The sequence below is a fragment of the Antedon mediterranea genome, chromosome 3, assembly GCF_964355755.1.
Source record: "Antedon mediterranea chromosome 3, ecAntMedi1.1, whole genome shotgun sequence".
Classification (NCBI taxonomy): Eukaryota; Metazoa; Echinodermata; class Crinoidea; order Comatulida; family Antedonidae; genus Antedon; species Antedon mediterranea.
This window is the reverse complement of record NC_092672.1, coordinates 8112962-8131482: the sequence shown is the minus strand read 5'-3', so window position 1 is coordinate 8131482 and position 18521 is coordinate 8112962. Positions and strand designations below refer to the sequence as shown.

General features: G+C 34.9%; 2 protein-coding genes across 2 annotated transcripts; one reads left to right on the top strand and one right to left on the bottom strand.

Moving 5' to 3' along the window:
• Positions 1-2142: 2142 nt before the first annotated feature.
• Positions 2143-11867, bottom strand: LOC140044751 (delta-1-pyrroline-5-carboxylate dehydrogenase, mitochondrial-like). The gene is made up of 13 exons (XM_072089398.1): positions 11727-11867; positions 11112-11205; positions 10416-10508; positions 10036-10083; positions 9690-9845; positions 8848-9072; positions 6591-6778; positions 6100-6173; positions 5581-5777; positions 5286-5330; positions 4807-5081; positions 3511-3629; positions 2143-3285 (listed from the first exon to the last, which is right to left on the bottom strand). The coding sequence occupies exons 1-13, from the start codon at positions 11768-11770 to the stop codon at positions 3173-3175; spliced, it is 1671 nt and encodes a 556-aa protein (XP_071945499.1). The 5' UTR covers positions 11771-11867; the 3' UTR covers positions 2143-3172.
• An 867-nt stretch (positions 11868-12734) lies between these two features.
• LOC140043512 (crt homolog 3-like) lies at positions 12735-17771 on the top strand. Its single transcript, XM_072088035.1, has 5 exons — positions 12735-13417; positions 14314-14874; positions 15206-15435; positions 16534-16629; positions 16778-17771. Exons 2-5 carry the CDS (start codon positions 14355-14357, stop codon positions 17213-17215), a joined length of 1284 nt encoding a protein of 427 aa, XP_071944136.1. The 5' UTR covers positions 12735-13417; positions 14314-14354; the 3' UTR covers positions 17216-17771.
• Positions 17772-18521: the final 750 nt, after the last annotated feature.

The window sequence follows — 18521 nt, the reverse complement described above, 5'->3', positions numbered from 1 at the left end:
GCCATCAATGGACGGTCTAAACAAGTTGCTAATATCTAACATTTGAAAAATATAAACTCTCTGCACCTTGTGTTTTCTTAAGTATAATATGGTATGGTGTATGAAAATAAGGGATCATATACAAATTATTCTACTGCAGGTACTGCAGTAACTATATTTTTACTGCAATAACATATTAGGTTAGTTATAGGTTTATGTATGCGGCAGTAATACTGTAATCAGAGTGTCAGTCAGTTCAGTTCTGTCTCCTAACCCCTGATAGGGTTGTTGAGGCATCACTGCTGACTTTGGACAATCCTCCTCCATCGGTCTCTGTCCTCTGTAGCTCGTTGTGAGTCAACAAAGGTCAAACCTGTTCATTCCTTGATGTTGTCTTCTCACCTTTTTCTCTGTCTGTCTCTCCTTCTCCCTCCTGGTACAGTACCCTGTAGGATGGTCTTGGCCAGCCCACTGGATCTCGTCAGCTGTCCGTACCACTCCAGCTTTCTGCTTTTCACAATTGATATCAGGTCTCTGTATGGTCCAATTGCTCTCTTGCAGCTTGATCCTGTTGCTGACTTCCTCATTCGTGACATGGTGTTTATATGAGATGTTCAGGATTACCCAAAAAATCTTGATAAATAATTTTATAAGCAGAATCAACAGTAACCAGAATAGAATGTAATAACTGCAGTAGAGTAATTTTGATATGGTGGTCCATAAATATTTATAAAAATTGTTGAGGATCTTTTAAAAACACAAAATTATTACATGTTTGTTACCCCAAGGCAATACATTTGCTTTGGTATACCCAAAGGTATGCTAAAAGCTAGGTAATGAACTAAAAAAAGTGCCACAGTAGCATGTGGCACCACTCGCCCACACTACACCAGCAAGGAAGCACCACCGGCGTAATATCATTTTGTAAAATATTCTAAAATGATTCGTAACTTTAAATCTGTTATTTACATTTGTTTGTGCAATATATTTTAATTGTTTTTATATAATTTACACATAGTATGCATATATAGTATATTGAATCTGTATATTAAATTTTATTACATTGGTGAAGTTTTAATCTAAAATAATTTATATACTTTTGTGTAAGTTATTTTTCATATACGATACTTTAGGAACAACATACAGTATACGGTCCTGTACATACAGGGGCAGATTGATAGATATCTCATTCCTCACCAGTAAATGATTGGAATCAGTTGTCAATTTATTGGACAATATGAATAAAATTTATAATTAATGTAGTATATTATTTTTTATTTTATATTTTATATAACCAACTTTAAAAACTGGTACTTACTCAAATTGGATTGGATACCAGTTCTTAAGGTTTGTATGACTTCAGTTATTTAAGAAAATTTATATAATCCAATTTTTCTATGTTGTTTTCTAAATTCTGCTTTACCTGGTATTGTTTTTGAACTATCATGGCTTTGGTTTTTAATATCTTGCAGAAATGATTTGATGAATTTGTTCTCTTATGATGAACAGTTGTTTTTATAATGTGAAAGTGATGGCATTGTCGCTAATTTTGAATGCGCAAGAATAAAACAAATCTATCAAATGTCTGACTCGTTTAGTGTTGTTTTTTTACCTCGTTTTGAAGATTTTTTTTCCCAAAAAAATGTTCATCTTTTACAACCATTAACAGCTTACATAATATGTATAAAGGCAATCACGGCTATAAATAAAATTACATACAGACAATGTATTCGCAGAAATATATGACTTACTTGCAGAAACCTACAATGTACTCGCAGAAATGTACAACATACTCGCAGAAAAAGACAACAAAAAGACATGCACAAAAATGTACAATGTAGTCGCAAAAATAAATGAGCAAAGAATGGCCATGTAATCATCCATTTTATAATGGGTATGAATATGTAAAATAAATATTTAATTTAATATGTACTATATACAAATTACCTATTATTTAAATATTGAATAATGTTTATTTGTGAAATGGTAGGCTCTCAATTTCTGGACCCAAGATCGACGCCTAGAAACATCACCATTTATCCATTTTTTTTGTGGGGCATTTTATTGGTTCAAGGAGTGTATATCAATAATCGTATAAATAGGTAATATTGAATTAATTTATGATTTACAAACTGCTATTTCACCTTATTTTACTGAAGGGGTCAAGTCGTGGCAAGTGCTTTTGCACAAGTTCTAGATTTGACCCTGACTGCCATGTACTTTTTTCCCCCTTTAATGTTATTTCAGTCGGAAATAAATGTCCACACATGTACACAAACACCTATTGACAATTTAAAATGAAACACAAATATACCAAAAATAAAAAGAAAAATCCGATTTCTTTTATTATAGATCAATATGTAAATAACCACCACATATGTATATTACATAAAGGATGTCCAATATCAAAAATTAAATCAAAAGCTATTAATACAATAATATATAACTATTATTGCAATATTATATTTCAGTAAAAATTAAATGAGGTATGGCACTCATAATTGGTCGGTTATGATGTTCTACAATTACAAGCAATCTGATTGGGTGGTTTGAAAATGCATTTATTTTTAGAATACAATAGGGCATATTCGGATAAACTAATACACCCCATTCCGGGAGCTCTCCTGCTTGTGCCATTAACATACCAACCGGAATAAGGAACATCTCAAATACAACATTCCTAGCATAAAACAGGCACCTTGTAATAATTGTTTTTTTACATCATTATGCTTTGTTAAACAATACAATACAGACACAAACAATAACGTGTTTTTAATAAATAATACTGTGTATTATTACAATAAATTAATAGGGCTAAAATATCATTTAAAATCCTATTCACTTTAAACTTAAAATTATTAATCTGAAAAATTGCGCCTCTAAACGCATTGTTAAAATGAAAAGGTTAAAAAAGTTTGCCATAGCACTTGGATGTAACTAAATCAGTTTATCACAAATTTAATACTTCTAAGGAAAATTGGGTCAGATTTGTTTTAACCTTCTAGGCTAGGATGCATCCTGTAGCTTAAAAAAACACCTTTCACCAAATACCTCTAATGCTTCGTTACCCGTTACCATCAGCTGACTATTTTATTAAACAAAATATTTCACATGTTAGCAAATTGAAATACTGGGGACTATCCTTTTAACTGCAAGGTTGTTTTGTTTCAATGTTTTTAATTTTAGTTGGCTATTACTCCATATGTGAATAACTCCATTCTGATAAAGGAGTGTGTGTTCTTTTTATTGACTGTGGTGATGTCCATTTTAGCAGGTAAAATGGGCTCCCAGATTTGTCATTGGTTCCTGAAAAATAATAGGATTAGGGTTAGTATAATATTACTTGAGACTATATTAAAAATGGTTGATAAGTCATTGGAAGTTTTAAGCTATTAAGCTATGGCATAGCAAGTGGCTTATGTTAATCCAGTTAAGTTGTTCAGACACAACCTGTAAATACTATAGACTTTAACACTGTTTCTAAAAGAACTGCTGTTTATATTGCTAACATTAATTAGGATGAATGGTTACCTGAGGTTCTGCCGCCACCAAATGGTTGTTGGCCTACAACAGATCCAGTAGACTTGTCATTAATGTAGAAATTACCACAAGTATGTTTCAACTTGTCACCAACAACTTGAATGACATTTCTGATGGAAACAATAATATATATATATACAGTATATATTAAATGACCAGTTACTTTTGGCCTAGGTACAGTATATTAAATGCTTGAGAACCATGATCATACTTCTAGAATGTTTAACTGTGCAACATTTTCATTTTCCAATTACGTATGATTCATATTATTTATAATGTTTACAATATAAATGTAAATCATGTTTATTAGAAGAATACAGAGTACACTTATTTAGGACCTTTGGGGTGACAATTCCCTACCCTGCAAGGCTGTGTACAGTAGTTGTATTAGTGGTGGTTAACATGTCCCTACCCTGCAAGGCTGTGTACAGTAGTTGTATTAGTGGTGGTTAACATGTCTCTACCCTGCAAGGCTGTGTACAGTAGTTGTATTAGTGGTGGTTAACATGTCCCTACCCTGCAAGGCTGTGTACAGTAGTTGTATTAGTGGTGGTTAACATGTCCCTACCCTGCAAGGCTGTGTACAGTAGTTGTATTAGTGGTGGTTAACATGTCCCTACCCTGCAAGGCTGTGTACAGTAGTTGTATTAGTGGTGGTTAACATGTCCCTACCCTGCAAGGCTGTGTACAGTAGTTGTATTAGTGGTTGTTAACATGTCCCTACCCTGCAAGGCTGTGTACAGTAGTTGTATTAGTGGTGGTTAACATGTCCCTACCCTGCAAGGCTGTGTACAGTAGTTGTATTAGTGGTGGTTAACATGTCCCTACCCTGCAAGGCTGTGTACAGTAGTTGTATTAGTGGTGGTTAACATGTCCCTACCCTGCAAGGCTGTGTACAGTAGTTGTATTAGTGGTGGTTGACATGCTTGCCTTCCAATCCAAAGATCCAGGGTTTCAACCTGAAACTCCATAAGCCTCAAATGAGACTTGGTTTAAGACAATCTAACCAGATGCTCAGCTCGGGATATCAAAGGGTTCATCTGTGGCTGCGACACAATCAGTTCCACACCCCTTAACAAGACACCGAGAGCGCCGCAGAGAATATAATCATTGTACAGTACTGTTAGTATTTGTCGCAGGTAGCCATAAGATCAAAGGACTGTTGTTAGATTGCCTTGGTTTTAAGAACAATATATTATATATTGTAATTGGCCAGTTACTTGTTGGATGGGAATCTAAAATACTTAGCTAGAAAATATATAGAAAAAAGTTATTTTAACGACTTACTCATCTTTGGCAAATAATGATCCAGTTAGTCCAAATGGTGATGTGTTGTTTACTAAATCTACTGTCTCGTCAAACTTGTTATCAGGATAAACATAAACGGTCACAATTGGACCAAATATTTCCTCCTCCATGATGCGCTCCTTGGGGTCAGAAGACTCTAAAATGGTAGGCTCAACAAAGTATCCTTTGCTGTCGTCACAGTTTCCCCCAGCAATGACCTTTAAACTTGGGGAACTCTTAGCGTGATCTAGGTAGCTTTTGATTCGGTTGAATGACTGTTAACGATTAAACAATAGAATTATTTAAAATAGTATTTAGCGGTATATGGAGTTTTTAAAATTATTAAAACAAAATGTGACTTGTTTTGATTTTAAGTTAAAATCCCTACTACTGTATATATTTATTGTAATCCATTTTTGATATGTTTGTTGAAGTTTTAAAAAATGTAAATGTTAATGATAAAAAATAATTTAACATACATTGGCATCAATAACAGCTGAAGTAAACATAGTCATATCATCAGCCTGTAAATAAAAAAAAAAGGAAATCTGAATTAAAACCTTCCTCAGTCTTCCACAATCCACAGTCATATCTACTTAGCCTAGCCCTGCTTGCCCCAGTCTGTGCCAAGGCCTAGGCCAGGTCAGGTAGGCCTAACCTACCTACTAGATACATTAATCCACAGTTGTATTTCCCTCATGAATTATTCATGAAACTCTTTCTCTGATTTGTTGTGCCCCTTGAGAAAAGATTTTCCAGAACTTTTGTACTTACTGGACCAACTTTCATTTGTTTTTGGATGTTCATCATTCCTTCTTTGATGTCTGGCCACAAGCTTTCCGGAACGTACATACGCGACATGGCTGAACACTTCTGACCGCAGTATTCGTAAGCTGATCGCATTGACCCATTGATGACCGACTGGGCATCAGCAGACGGGTGAACTAAATGGTAGTTCTTTCCACCACATTCTGATAAAATCAAATACAATTTTAAAAGTAAAGCTCTGTCTAAAATGTGATGTGCCTGATTATGATAGTGATATGCCCAAATATAGTAGCAATATGACATCATCTTTTCATATATGGGCACATGCATTACACATAAAATGTGATAATGTAGAGCTTAAGAATATACCAAAAAAAAAGAAATAATCATCAAAACTAACCTTAGGTATAGATTGGTAATTTATTTAAAAGAGTAGTTTTCTGTGTTGGTGCAATGAACATTTGTAATGACTTTCTCAGGAATAAATTATATAAGAGAATTAATATTATACAAAAAAAACTGTACCTCCCACAAGTCTTGGAAATGACTTATATGTATCAAGATTGTTACCAACTTGTTTCCATAAGTGACGGAAAGTTCTAAAAACAAACATTTCTTACAATAATAATTTTAAAGATATTAGGTGTAGTAAACACTAAATTATAGCATACTAAGAAATCCTCTATTCAACTATTCAAAATAGTTTTTTGTAGTCCGGGTTTGTACACATGATAGGTTAAACAAAATGAAGGACTTTACATCAAGACATACATATTTAGTTCTGTGTTTTTTGTATTGCTGTTTTTTTTGTCTGCTACGACCAAATGAATTGGCTATTTGGATAATAAAGTTGTAATGGATGCAACCAATGTGATTGGTGTATTTAATCGGTGCAACATATTTACTAGTAGGCAACTTGAGGTGTTTCATTCATTCCATTTTTATAAACTTGGTTTCCATTAAAATTGTTTTATTCTTTGAAATTGACATAGTAATATGACATAAAATGATCTTACTTGGCACTTCCAGTAAAGTTAATGGCAGCAAGGTCAGCAGAGCTGGTGATGGCATCTCCAAATACGGGTCCATCGGTTGGCAGGAAGTTGATGACACCTTCTGGTATACCACTTTCCCGCAACAGTTTGAAGATTAACCATGATGAGAGCATTGCGGTGTCGCTTGGTTTCCACAATACAACGTTCCCCTAAAATTTGATAGATCAAAATACTGTAGACTCTGAATAGTAATTAGGGTGTGTGGCGCAGTGTGTTTTACGTTGGACTAATCGTGAGATCATAGGTTCGAATCCAATGCTCGCCTCATTGTCTCCCCTGCCCAGGTGTACAAATGGGTGCCTGGTCAGGTCAAAACAAAACTTTTTGCGCTGTTTTACTAGCTGCATTATGGGAATATGTTTCCATAAGAGTTTGTTTAAAAAATGACTGGGGTAATAATATATGTACAGCGCTTAGAGGTTTTTAAAATATTAGGCACTTTATAAATCCATATTATTATTAATTAAATTAATATGATCCTTGAATATTTAATAGTACTATATATATAGTTGGAAATTCTGATAGCACAAGATTAATTATAAACTTTGGATTTGTTCTATTTGGATGCCATATTATGCAATTTTCAATTTGTGAGCAAGAAACTAGTTATGTCAGTTTTAATTCTTTGTGCACACACATGGACATTGGGATATATGCTTCTTCACTTGATTCTGTTACACAATTTTAATGAATTCTAGGTCCAGAAGAAAACCAATAATATAATTTGCTTAGGTTTTAGGTCTAAGTTTGTTGCAAATCATAAGGCCCCTATTAACAATAGATCTTGTTATGACAAATGATTTACAGAAAATGTAGACATTTTATGGAAATCCCAGATCTTTCTGAATACAATACAATACAAGAAATTAGCAGACAATATTAAAGAAGACCCGAAGCGTTTTTACGCCTATGTCCGCTCCAAACAGAAAATTAAACATGCTACTGGACCACTAAAAAAGGATACAGGAGAACAATTACCGGAAGGTCAAGAAACCGTGAATGCCTTAAATGATTTTTTCTTCAGTATTTACAGAAGAGCAGGGCGAGATACCACAGATGAGTACAAAATTTAAAGGAGAAATAAACGAGAAGCTCTGTAATATTAACAACACAAAGGAATGCGTCAAGATAAAGCTTGATGCACTAGACCCAACCAAGGCAGCAGGACCAGATGGCATATCCCCGAGAATTCTAAAAGAACTGTCAAGCCAATTATGTCATCCCCTAGCTTGCCTGTATAACCAATCCATATCTGGACCAGGCCTGAAAATAATAGACCGATAGCCTAACGTCTGTGATGGGTAAAGTCCTATAAAGCATCATCAGAGACCACCTGATTGAACATTTAGACAAATATAACTTCATCTGCGACTCACAGCATGGATTTCGCAAAGGTAAATCCTGTACCACCAACCTTCTTGAACGCCTTGAATATCTTTCAAAGTCTATTGATGACGGTACTCCTATCGACGTAGTTTACCTAGACCTGGCTAAAGCCTTCGACACAGTACCGCACAAGCGATTAATCGCAAAGCTGCTTGCCTATGGAATTGATTCAGTGGATAGAAGCATGGCTCTCAAATAGAAAACAGAAAGTTATTGCACAAGGAACACAGTCTGAATTAAAAAATGTTCAGTTATTCAGGGGTCAGTATTGGGGCCATTGTGCTTTTTGATCTACATGAACAGTCAAACATTAGCAAATTGAAATACCTACCATACGAAACGCGGCTACAAAGATTAAGATTCACAACGCTTGAAGATAGAAGGAGAAGAGGTGATCTTATACAAACATACCGCATTATAATACAGAAAGATAAAAATTGAGCCTACAAAAATGTTTAAGAAAGCCGAGTATGGAAAGACAAGAGGACACTCGTACAAATTGAGAAAAGAAAAACCAAATCTGGACAGTAGGAAATTTGTCTACAGCCAGCGTGTAGTAAATGACTGGAACAACTTACCACAAAGTGCAATATCCGCTCCAAACCTACTCTGCTTCAAGAAAGAGATAAATAAACACATGGGTTTATAATGGGCCAAAAAGCCCCTTAACCCTGCCACATTCTATCGAAAGAAGATGGACTGTGGCAATTCAACGTAAATATAGGGCACCCTATTTTAGCTATAGCACAAACACTAATACTGTAATATACAGTTTGTCCCTCTAATTTTTTTGTAAACCACCACATCAAAAGTTCATAAAATTGTTATTCACCATCAAAGCTGGTGTTGCAGATAGATTACCACCAATTGCAGAGAAGTTAAACGGTGATATAGCAGCTACAAAGCCTTCCAGTCCACGGTAGTCTAAAGAGTTTGTGCTGTCTTTTGTACTTATCAGCTCATAGTTAGACAGTTCCATTGCATATTTGCAATTAAAACGGTAGAAATCTGCAAGCTCAGCGATGACGTCAATCTCTGCTTGGATCACTGTTTTTCCCTATTAAAAATAACGTAATTGTAAATTAAATTATTTGTTAATAGATTGAATATGTATTCATTAAGTACTGTACCTACAGAAGATCTAACTAGACATCAGGGGTAGCATTATGAAGAGGACACATGGATAAATATAATCTAAAGCTTTGTCAAACCTTATTTAATAAAAAAATGTGATGTGCCCATGTATTTTTAATTTTTTTCATTTCATTTATTTGGCATCTCAATACATAACATTAAAAATACATCAATAATATATATAATCACCTTAAATATTAAAATACATCAAAAAAGCAAATAAAAAATATGGACATGACATCATATCACTACCATATTTGGGCACATCAAACTTTTTTTGTCAAACTAGTTTGATAGTGTATACAGAGCTTTATAGGAACTGTTTGCATTCCATGTCTGCATTTAACCCACAATGATAATATGGTAGAAATAGGCTTATATACCTTCATTCACATTTCAAAATAACTGAAGACGGCATCATCCCATTCTCTATAGGTTTAAATTATTTAACAACCCAGCACCATGTGAATGTACTTTTAAGGATTTTTAAATCATATTTTTTTCTATTAGGCTATTGAAATGGCTATAATTATTACTCACCTGGCCCACCATAGTTGCTGCCATCAGGTCATATCGGTAGCTTGTACACACAAGATCAGCTGCCTTCATCAGTATCTGTACTCTGTCAGCTAGTGGCTTCCTTTCCCATTCTTGTCGAACTGATAATGCGCAGTTTATTGCTTTGTTTACAAGTGCCTAGAAATTAGTAATATCATACTTTTATTGTTTGCACTGAAATAGCATTTTTAGAAAAGCAAAGATACCCCTTAGTTTAAAACATTCCCAGTACAATTCCAGTCATATTAATATCCCATGTGTATAGATGAGTGCAATAGAAAATAACAAACATAAAAAAAATCTCAAAATTTAGGAAGAATCTACTTACTTTGTCTGCGTAATGATATTTGCATACTTTATGTTGATGGTTGTAAGGCTTAAGAAAAAAAGACAAGACTAATATTTAAAATAAAACTATTATTTATAAAATATTGTTATTAATCTTGCATTTGTCAGATCCAAAACGATACCAACAATTGGAACTTTCAAGATATCATTATTAAATATAATATAAATAGTATTTTAACATTGCCTTTTGCAATTTTTCTTTGTTGTTTTATGGTTTTAATTATGCCAAGCAAAACAAATTTCAATTTTAAAGTGGACCAATAACATTTCTTGAATCTTAATCTTGTCTTGTTCCTAGATAAAAAATGTAATATCATATCATGTAATTCTATGCCTTGATTTCTCTGCCTGTTCACTTACCGAAACTTGATAGCGTACATCGCCCGTAAGCACCTCTTCACCTCCCACTACACATGGTATTTCTTCACACGTTGATTGCAACTTATCAATTGCCTAAAAAGTGTACAACAATTTTATTCAATTTTCAATTTTGTTTGTTTTGTTGTCTTACCAGACTTTTCTTTTTGGGATTAAGCCTTCTTTCAATTCTTTATTATTGTAAAAGAGAAACTCATCATCCGTTGATTTAATGGATGAATGGAAATAAATGTGTAAAATAAATGAATGAAATAAGGTTTTTCATTTATCCAATTATTATTTACACACATTCCATATTTTATTATTATAAAGCACTGTAAATGAATTTTTTTTCTTTATTTTTTTGTTCAATTAATTAATATGTTTTATTCATCAAATGCAATACACATCAATTAACAAAACCATTAAAGTGTATGGTAATTACACAAGTACAATCATTACGAGTAATGAAAATTAAATGTGGATAAACCTTAAAGAAACCAAAGAGGCTTGTCATTGGAGGCCCACTCTAAATATAGACTAGTTACATAAAGATGTTCTAATTGAAACTGATTTAAGAAGAAAACAGGTACTGTATGTAGGTAGGTGTCAATTTCTGCTTTCAACCATAGTTGACGCTGAAAAAGACAGGTGGTTGGGTTCGATCATTTATGACAGTCAAAATGTGCAAATACTAACCTTCTGAGCAAGATCTCGTTCAGGAGAACCTTTAGCAAATGTCTTACAAGGTTCGTTGACAACGGAAAGTGTAGATTGCGACCTTATAAGAAGCCTAAATTATTTTAAAATAATATTAAAACATGTTGTTATGCAAAACAATTACACGAAACAATACAATTTGTTGTACCTTTTTTTTTAATTGACAATCTGTGTGGGTGACCTTCATACTACAGTATTACTGCTAATTAATACCTAGTACTAAATAGAGGCTAGTCTAGGCCTACTACTAGGCTAGATAAGCCTCGCGTTAGTTAGTACTATTAAGACATAGGAGGCCTACTAGGCCCTAGCTAGGCCTATGCACTCTAGGCCTAGTCCTACCTACCTAGCCTAGCCCTGCACTCACTCTGTCTGGCCTACTAGTAGTACTACTTAGATACCCAAGTCAGGTCAGGTCAGGTAGGCTAACTAAAGGCCTGGCTAGGCCCTAGGCCTAGTAGGCCTCCCTATAGCCTATACCCCTACCCTAGCCAGCCTAGGCCTAGGCCTAGCTACTAGGCAGGCCTAGGCCTGGCTCTCCTATATGTAAGCCTAGCTTTTGCCAAAGTAAAACAAATAATAATATTACTATACCTTTTAAAATTCACTTTAATTTGGTTTTGACACACACGAAGCATTGTTTAGGTTCTTAACTTAGGCCTAGCAAGGTAAATGAACAAAAATATAAATCAGAACCGACGACCAGAGAGAAATGGAAGTGTCACAACATGTGAATGAAATTTACTCATACGATAATCTAATGTCAAAGGTCAACTCAACTTTTTTTTTATAATAATAAATCAACTACCTTTGTTTACAAACAATTACTAATGGTGTTTATATTACATAATATAATTTATCTCGTTATGTAATTAGAACTTGCGGAATTTAACACCATGTGTACACAGTAAAATGTCGTATACTACTTTAGAGGTGTGTCTATACAATTGACCAATAGAATCACGTTATGAAACGGTGTGTCTTAAAAGGCGCGAACTCAAAAATCCATACGCTTACTTAAAAGACTACTAAAATAATCGTTCTATGTACATAGTAGGCCTACAACATTTACAATGCATGATTGACTATGTACTTTATTGATGGATCTAGGTAGTTTTCATTTTAATCCTTATTGAGTTCAAACCGCAAAACAAGGAAACATGAAAATGTATTACAGAATGATTCGACTCTTTCAAAACATTTCACCTATTCTTTATTGTTTTGTTGATACCGTGTAAAGCATGCATTACAATCACTTACCTATTGAATGATGTAGGCCTACGTGATATCATGGTTTACCACTTCCTCGGGCCTTGTGCCTACTCTCAATTGAAAAATAACAACACAATAGGCCTATAAATTATAAATGTAGCTTTTTTTGTATGGTGGCCCAGTTATTTATCTCGAATATTATAGCGCGATAAAGTGTAGGAAACCGACGTTGGTAAAATGATAGAATTTAGGCCTACCTCATGGATAACTTAGGGCTAGGTATTATCATATAATAATTAATCAATCAAAATAAATATTTATTTCTTTCAATAATTGCAAAAAATCTATACAACAATGAAACGTAGGGTTTAAAAGGGTAAAAAGAATGACAAGAATAATGTAGGCCTAAAATTACGTAAAAATCATTACTATCACCCGAGAATCATCATTAAAAGAATGCCAATCAAATTCAAGAACCTAAATTAATAACTATCAGTAGGCCTATTATTTATTTTGTTTAACTTATTGGAAGATTATGATAATCTCGGCGCGCCTTATAATCGAAATTATTAATCCGCGGGACATGTCTAAGATATTTCCTATTGCTCATGTAGCCCGGATAATACCAACTTCGTAATTATTTGTGGTTTTCAATCACGTGAAATGAAAAAAACGTTGATTGAAACAACTCCTGCATCTTATCACATGATCTTCCGTAGGCCCACCGGCAAAAAAATCGTATTTCGCCTGTTGTCATCGAAACAGTATGTGCTTTCGTCCCGTGGTTTCGTTCGATTTTCTAGCATAATAAAACTTAGAAGAGAAGCGACACATGAAACACAATTAGTCTAAGTTTTAAGCATGGATAGCCTGCTATGCTTGACTCGTCAGTATACTCTTGGTATTAATATTTTACCGTCGCCTCATATCCGGTTGCTGGTTGCATCATAGGTAAACTATCAATACAACTCACGTGAGTTATTAGTGTATACAATACCAGGTACGAATTAGATTGTCATTGTCAACAGTTTAGCGATAAACAACCACGGCACGTCGGACTACTGCTGCTACAGGTAAGACTTCTAGAGAATTATTGTATGCTTTCAATCAATTTTATTCAATAATATAGGCCTATAGAGTTAAAACCCGACTGGTTTTTGTTCGATCATGGCCCTTGTTCTTCCTCGACATGGTCTCCTAATTTTATGTAAATTTACTTGTCAAAGTACACTCTTGTAGCCTATAGAGTCCACATTGTTCAAGGGAAAAATATGGTGTTAACGACTCGAAAGATAATTCACTCATGAGGTGGGTCAAAACCATTTACACTATAAACTTGAGTCCGTCCAGTGGATGCATAATATTCCTCCGTTAAATAAATAATGTTGGGATATAGCCCTATTAAGTCCACACACCATACACAAACACACCGCGGTTTATATCCAATTGGCCTATTTTTCGAATGGGTTTGGCTCATGAACCGGTGAATCTGGTCTTGTGACCACGGAGGGTTATCTTTAGTAGACCTAACGCGTACCGTAATGGAAAAATGAAATTGTATTACATACTTAAGATAACGATATCGGTTATGGGAATTTAATGTTAGCCGATGTTTGTATTAGAAAGTTCATTATAGGCAAGATGCATACACAATGGTTCCGATTTAGCAAAGACAGTGATTACGCCACAGTAACAGTTGTTCTTTTGTAGATTTATCAATAGCAGTTTTTGACTTAGGTCTTATGTGCTTATTGTTCCTCCCTATCCATTGAGATTCTCCATGGCCTAATACTATCTGGACAATCTGACTACTTTGATAGGCCTAAAACAATTATTTGTCAAGCAAAACAATACGCGCCATATAGGTATTCAAGAGAATGAACTGATCCTTAAGCCTAATGTGGTTTTAGATTTATGATAGCTCAATAGGCAATATTTATCTACACCGTTATTATTTTTTTAATTTCAGTTACGTCTTTTTATACGGACGACACATATTGATGTCACGCAATGGAAAAAACAGGAGAGACGACTTGGCTTCTTCCGCCAAACGACAATGAAATTAAGAAAGAAAGTCATTTCACATTTCACTACCGTCTGCCGATACGAGGCCCGAAACAGGCCATTATTTCAAAACGTGGTCTGAACGTATTTTTGACAGTTATGACGGTAATAACAAACGTCGCTATGAACGTCAGTCTGCCGCTTTATTCCGAATCTATGGACAAAACTAACACTAACGGTACAAATCGAGTGGACGAATATCCTGTTCTTTTTCTCTCTTCGTTCTGGTTCCCGTTCGTATTTTTTAGTATAGTATTCCTGAATAGTTGGTGTCAAGGATGTTCGTCGATGCGTTCCTCCGTGCCACAACGCACAATGATACTTTGCGGTGCGCTGAATTCGGTGAACGGTCTATTAGTGGTTTACGCAAGCGATCCTACGCGTACGGCACCAGAACTACAAGCTGTGTTGAGCACGTCAATTATTCCATTCACCGTAGTGTGTCGATATTTAATTCTGCGTAAAGGTAGGTCGAATACATTTTATTTGATTTTGAACAAAACTGATTTATTATGCAAGAGTTGTGGATGACGATGAACTGATAAGTGGATATAATATAACTTCTACTAGAACACAGTTTTAAAGCTATCTTGCAATTCTTTGTAATAGAAAATAATGATTTCTGCCTTAACTTCATAGGAAAAAATAAAGCGGCCCGTGCAATTACTACCTGAGTAATATTGATTGATACTGGGCACAGTCTTATTGCTAACTTAACCCGGCTCAACTAGCCTGTGAACCTGTAAAACCGTATTTTTAGGATGTTGATTTTGATAATATACCATAACTTTTATCAGGTGTTGGAAAGGGACGTCTAGTGTGTACAGTCGTGGTTTTGATTGGTTTATTCATCTCACTTGAGCCAGTTATATTTGATGTGGACCAATCAACGTCATCGTCTTCAGACAGTTTGTCCGAATCGAGCAGCTCTGGCACACGTGTAATGTGGCCTTTTCTATTTGCACTGGGGTTCCTACCGCTGGGTATTTTCAATGTAGTCATAGAAAAAGAGCTGAAAAAAGACGATGTAAGTTTTTTTATACATATTAGGCCTATTACAAAACAATAGACTTACCGCAGCATTGCTATGCACGACGACTAAGATCGCCACACATTATATGCGTTAATGCTGTTGGTCAGATCATGTTGATGATTAAGATGATAATAAAGGTCAGCACAGGATAAGCTTAATCGTGGTTCACACAACGATGTATGGACGCAACGTAATGCTTGTTTCCCACTAGGGCGCGACGCAATGAAGCAAACGCAATTACGCAAGCGTATTGACCAATGACAAGAAACAGTTAAAAACCATCGCGTGTTATGATTGGTAAACTCACTTACGTTGCGATACGTCCTTGTGTTCCGCCTCAAGTGAGAATCAACACAAGGCCGTAACACAACGTAAAGGTTGGTTCCCACTAGCGATGCGACGTAACGCAACCTACGCAACATAAGCAAATGCCCTTCCAATAATTATGTTTGCCCCCGCCTGCGTGAAATCAAATCTGCGATGTTTCAACACTGTTGCATCGTCGGTTTCCTCTTGTGATTACGCAATACACCACTTTGCGTCGAAAAGTCGCTGCGTTGCGTTTACGTCCTTGCGCTATGTTCTAGTGGGAATCACGCTTAAAGCTTGGTTCCTACTAGAACGTAACGCAAGGACGTAAACGCAACGCAAGTGTTTTAACCAATGACAAGCGAAGTTATAGACAGTTAGCAATCACAAGCGAATAAGCCATCGCTTGTGATTGGTCAATTCACTTGCGTTGCGTTACGTCTTTGCGTTGCGTCGCTAGTGGGAACCACGCTTTAGTGATTAACCAATCACAAGCAATGAATTATTTGAACTGTCGCTTGTCATTGGTGAACAAGCTTGCGTTGCGTCTAAGTCCTTGCGTTGCGTCCTTAGTGGGAACACCAAGCTTTAGTTATTTGACCAATCACAAGGGATGTATTATTCGCTTGTCATGGTCAACTCACTCGTTGCGTTGCTCCTACGTCGTTGCGTTGCGTCACAATGGGGATCAAGAAGTGTAGATAGCGGGCATTCTATATTTCGGACAATAGACGTGCGTTCTTCTCACTCATATGTAATAATTCTGTTTTACTTTTATTCCAGACCGAATCGTTTATATTTCTAGCCTGGATACAACTTTACAACTTCATTTTTATACTTCTTTTATTTTGGACGGATTTTATCCCTGGATTTGGCGCTGTTAGTATATTAATTTTGTTCTTTTTAAAATATATCTATATAAATAAAAAACCGTTTTACATTATAGGCCTACCTAAAATCTACAAATACAATAGGTATACCATTTTATTAGATAGTAATGTGCGTGTATTTTTTTCTTTTTTTGCAGGCTAGCAATCCTTCGGAATTTTGGGACCATTTTGTCTACGGCACAAAATGCATGTATGGTCAAGACCCGGAATGTCACAGCGCCACCTATCTATCCTTACTTTTCATAGTTTCTTACTGCCTAGCAAATCTGTTCATCATCTTACTTGTGCGCTTTGCAGAGGGCGCGATATATCTGGTTATTGTCCAATCTCTTGTGACACCATGTGGAGCGATCTTCTGGACGTTTTTTAAACCAGAACCTAGTTTCCATTGGCATCCTGTATTCAACTTAGCGACCGGGTTTACACTGCTTGGTCTAGTTATTATGGTTCCCGCCGTTGTTATGTATAACTACCTAGGCAAAAAGGATGATGATGATGTAACCAGCACAGCAGTAAATGAAGTGAACGTTGATAGAGCGGATATATCAAGTAGAAGTTATCTAGATGGTTTATAGATTAAACATACTGTTCTTTTCTGTTTGATGTTTTATTAACTCATGTTACGAACTATAATGTAATACTTTCTTTGAAAATTCGTTTAAAAAACAAAACTTTGCAGGTTAATTATGCACAAACGATAATAACAAAACAAGATAATATTTAAGTTAATTATTATTTACTTTAAGAGAGTATTCATTATCAAAAATTACTAGCTATCTTAGACATAACATAACATTCCTATAATTTTATAACATAACGAAACATTCATTCAACGCTTTTGTATAAATGAAGCTTATTTAACGTCACTCGTTCGTCGTCGCTGTGAAAATAATACATACATATAATATAAGCGGGATTATATCAATGTTGTTTATATTCATTAGGTTTATATTTTATAAGCAATAGAAATGTTAAACCCAAAGCTGCCCTTTAAGTGTACCAATGTTATAGACTTAATATTTTAAAATTAAAAATGAATTTCAATTATATTTTTGTAACCATTTTGTGTGTGTTAAGCATTTTGTAATTTGTAGGCCTACATCATTATATTGATATTGGTCGAATAAATAAAACGAAACTATCAATAATGATTTACATTAAAATAAACATTTATTTCTTTTTTGTTTTGTTTTTATTTACTGCCCATTCATCAAATACATAATTAATCATGAATTATTCAGGATTTCTGCCCACGTTCGTCCTGGAAAAACAAATTACGCTACCGGGCCGCGATTTTTTTTTTCGTACATAAGTTGGGGACCCCCTCATGAAACGTCACAAAATAAACATGAATAATTCATCAGTTAAATTTTCTTGTTCCGTGTGCACCCAAGCGTATAGCAACAAGAAGTGATTACACAAGTGCGGTAAGATTCTAGGCCTATCTCCGCTGTTGAAGAATAGCGGCGTTTTGTGTGGATTGTCGAAATAATCGGCCTTTAGTTACTCCATGGTTTATGGTGTTTTTTAATATAATTTATTACTAAAGAATTACGTGTTAAAATTATAGTTTCTATTGATACTATTAGGCCTAATTATTAGTCTCTAAACCCATGTTTATTCTAGTAGTAGCTGTGTGGATGTGTGTGACGTGTGTGTGTGTGTTAGGTATGACCAAAGATAGTTACACTATCTTTGGTATGACACAATCCGAGTAATAAGACAGCAAAATTAAACAATAAACATTACACAAAAATACATTTTTTTATTCTCGTGGGTCAAATCTTCCCATCTCATGTGTTCATATACGCGCATTTTTAAAGTTCCTTTGAGTACATTGCATATTGTTTGATAATTGATAGCAGAATTTAAAAAATACAG

Coding starts and splice junctions, on each gene's coding strand:
- LOC140044751 (XM_072089398.1), bottom strand. CDS start 11,770: ATGCTTCGTGTGTGTCAAAACCAAATTAAAGTGAATTTTAAAAG. Junction 10,509..11,111: donor AACGAGATCTTGCTCAGAAG/GTTAGTATTTGC, acceptor TACACTTTTTAG/GCAATTGATAAGTTGCAATC. Junction 5,778..6,099: donor ATTTCCAAGACTTGTGGGAG/GTACAGTTTTTT, acceptor TGATTTTATCAG/AATGTGGTGGAAAGAACTAC.
- LOC140043512 (XM_072088035.1), top strand. CDS start 14,355: ATGGAAAAAACAGGAGAGACGACTTGGCTTCTTCCGCCAAACGACAAT. Junction 14,875..15,205: donor ATATTTAATTCTGCGTAAAG/GTAGGTCGAATA, acceptor AACTTTTATCAG/GTGTTGGAAAGGGACGTCTA. Junction 15,436..16,533: donor AAGAGCTGAAAAAAGACGAT/GTAAGTTTTTTT, acceptor CTTTTATTCCAG/ACCGAATCGTTTATATTTCT.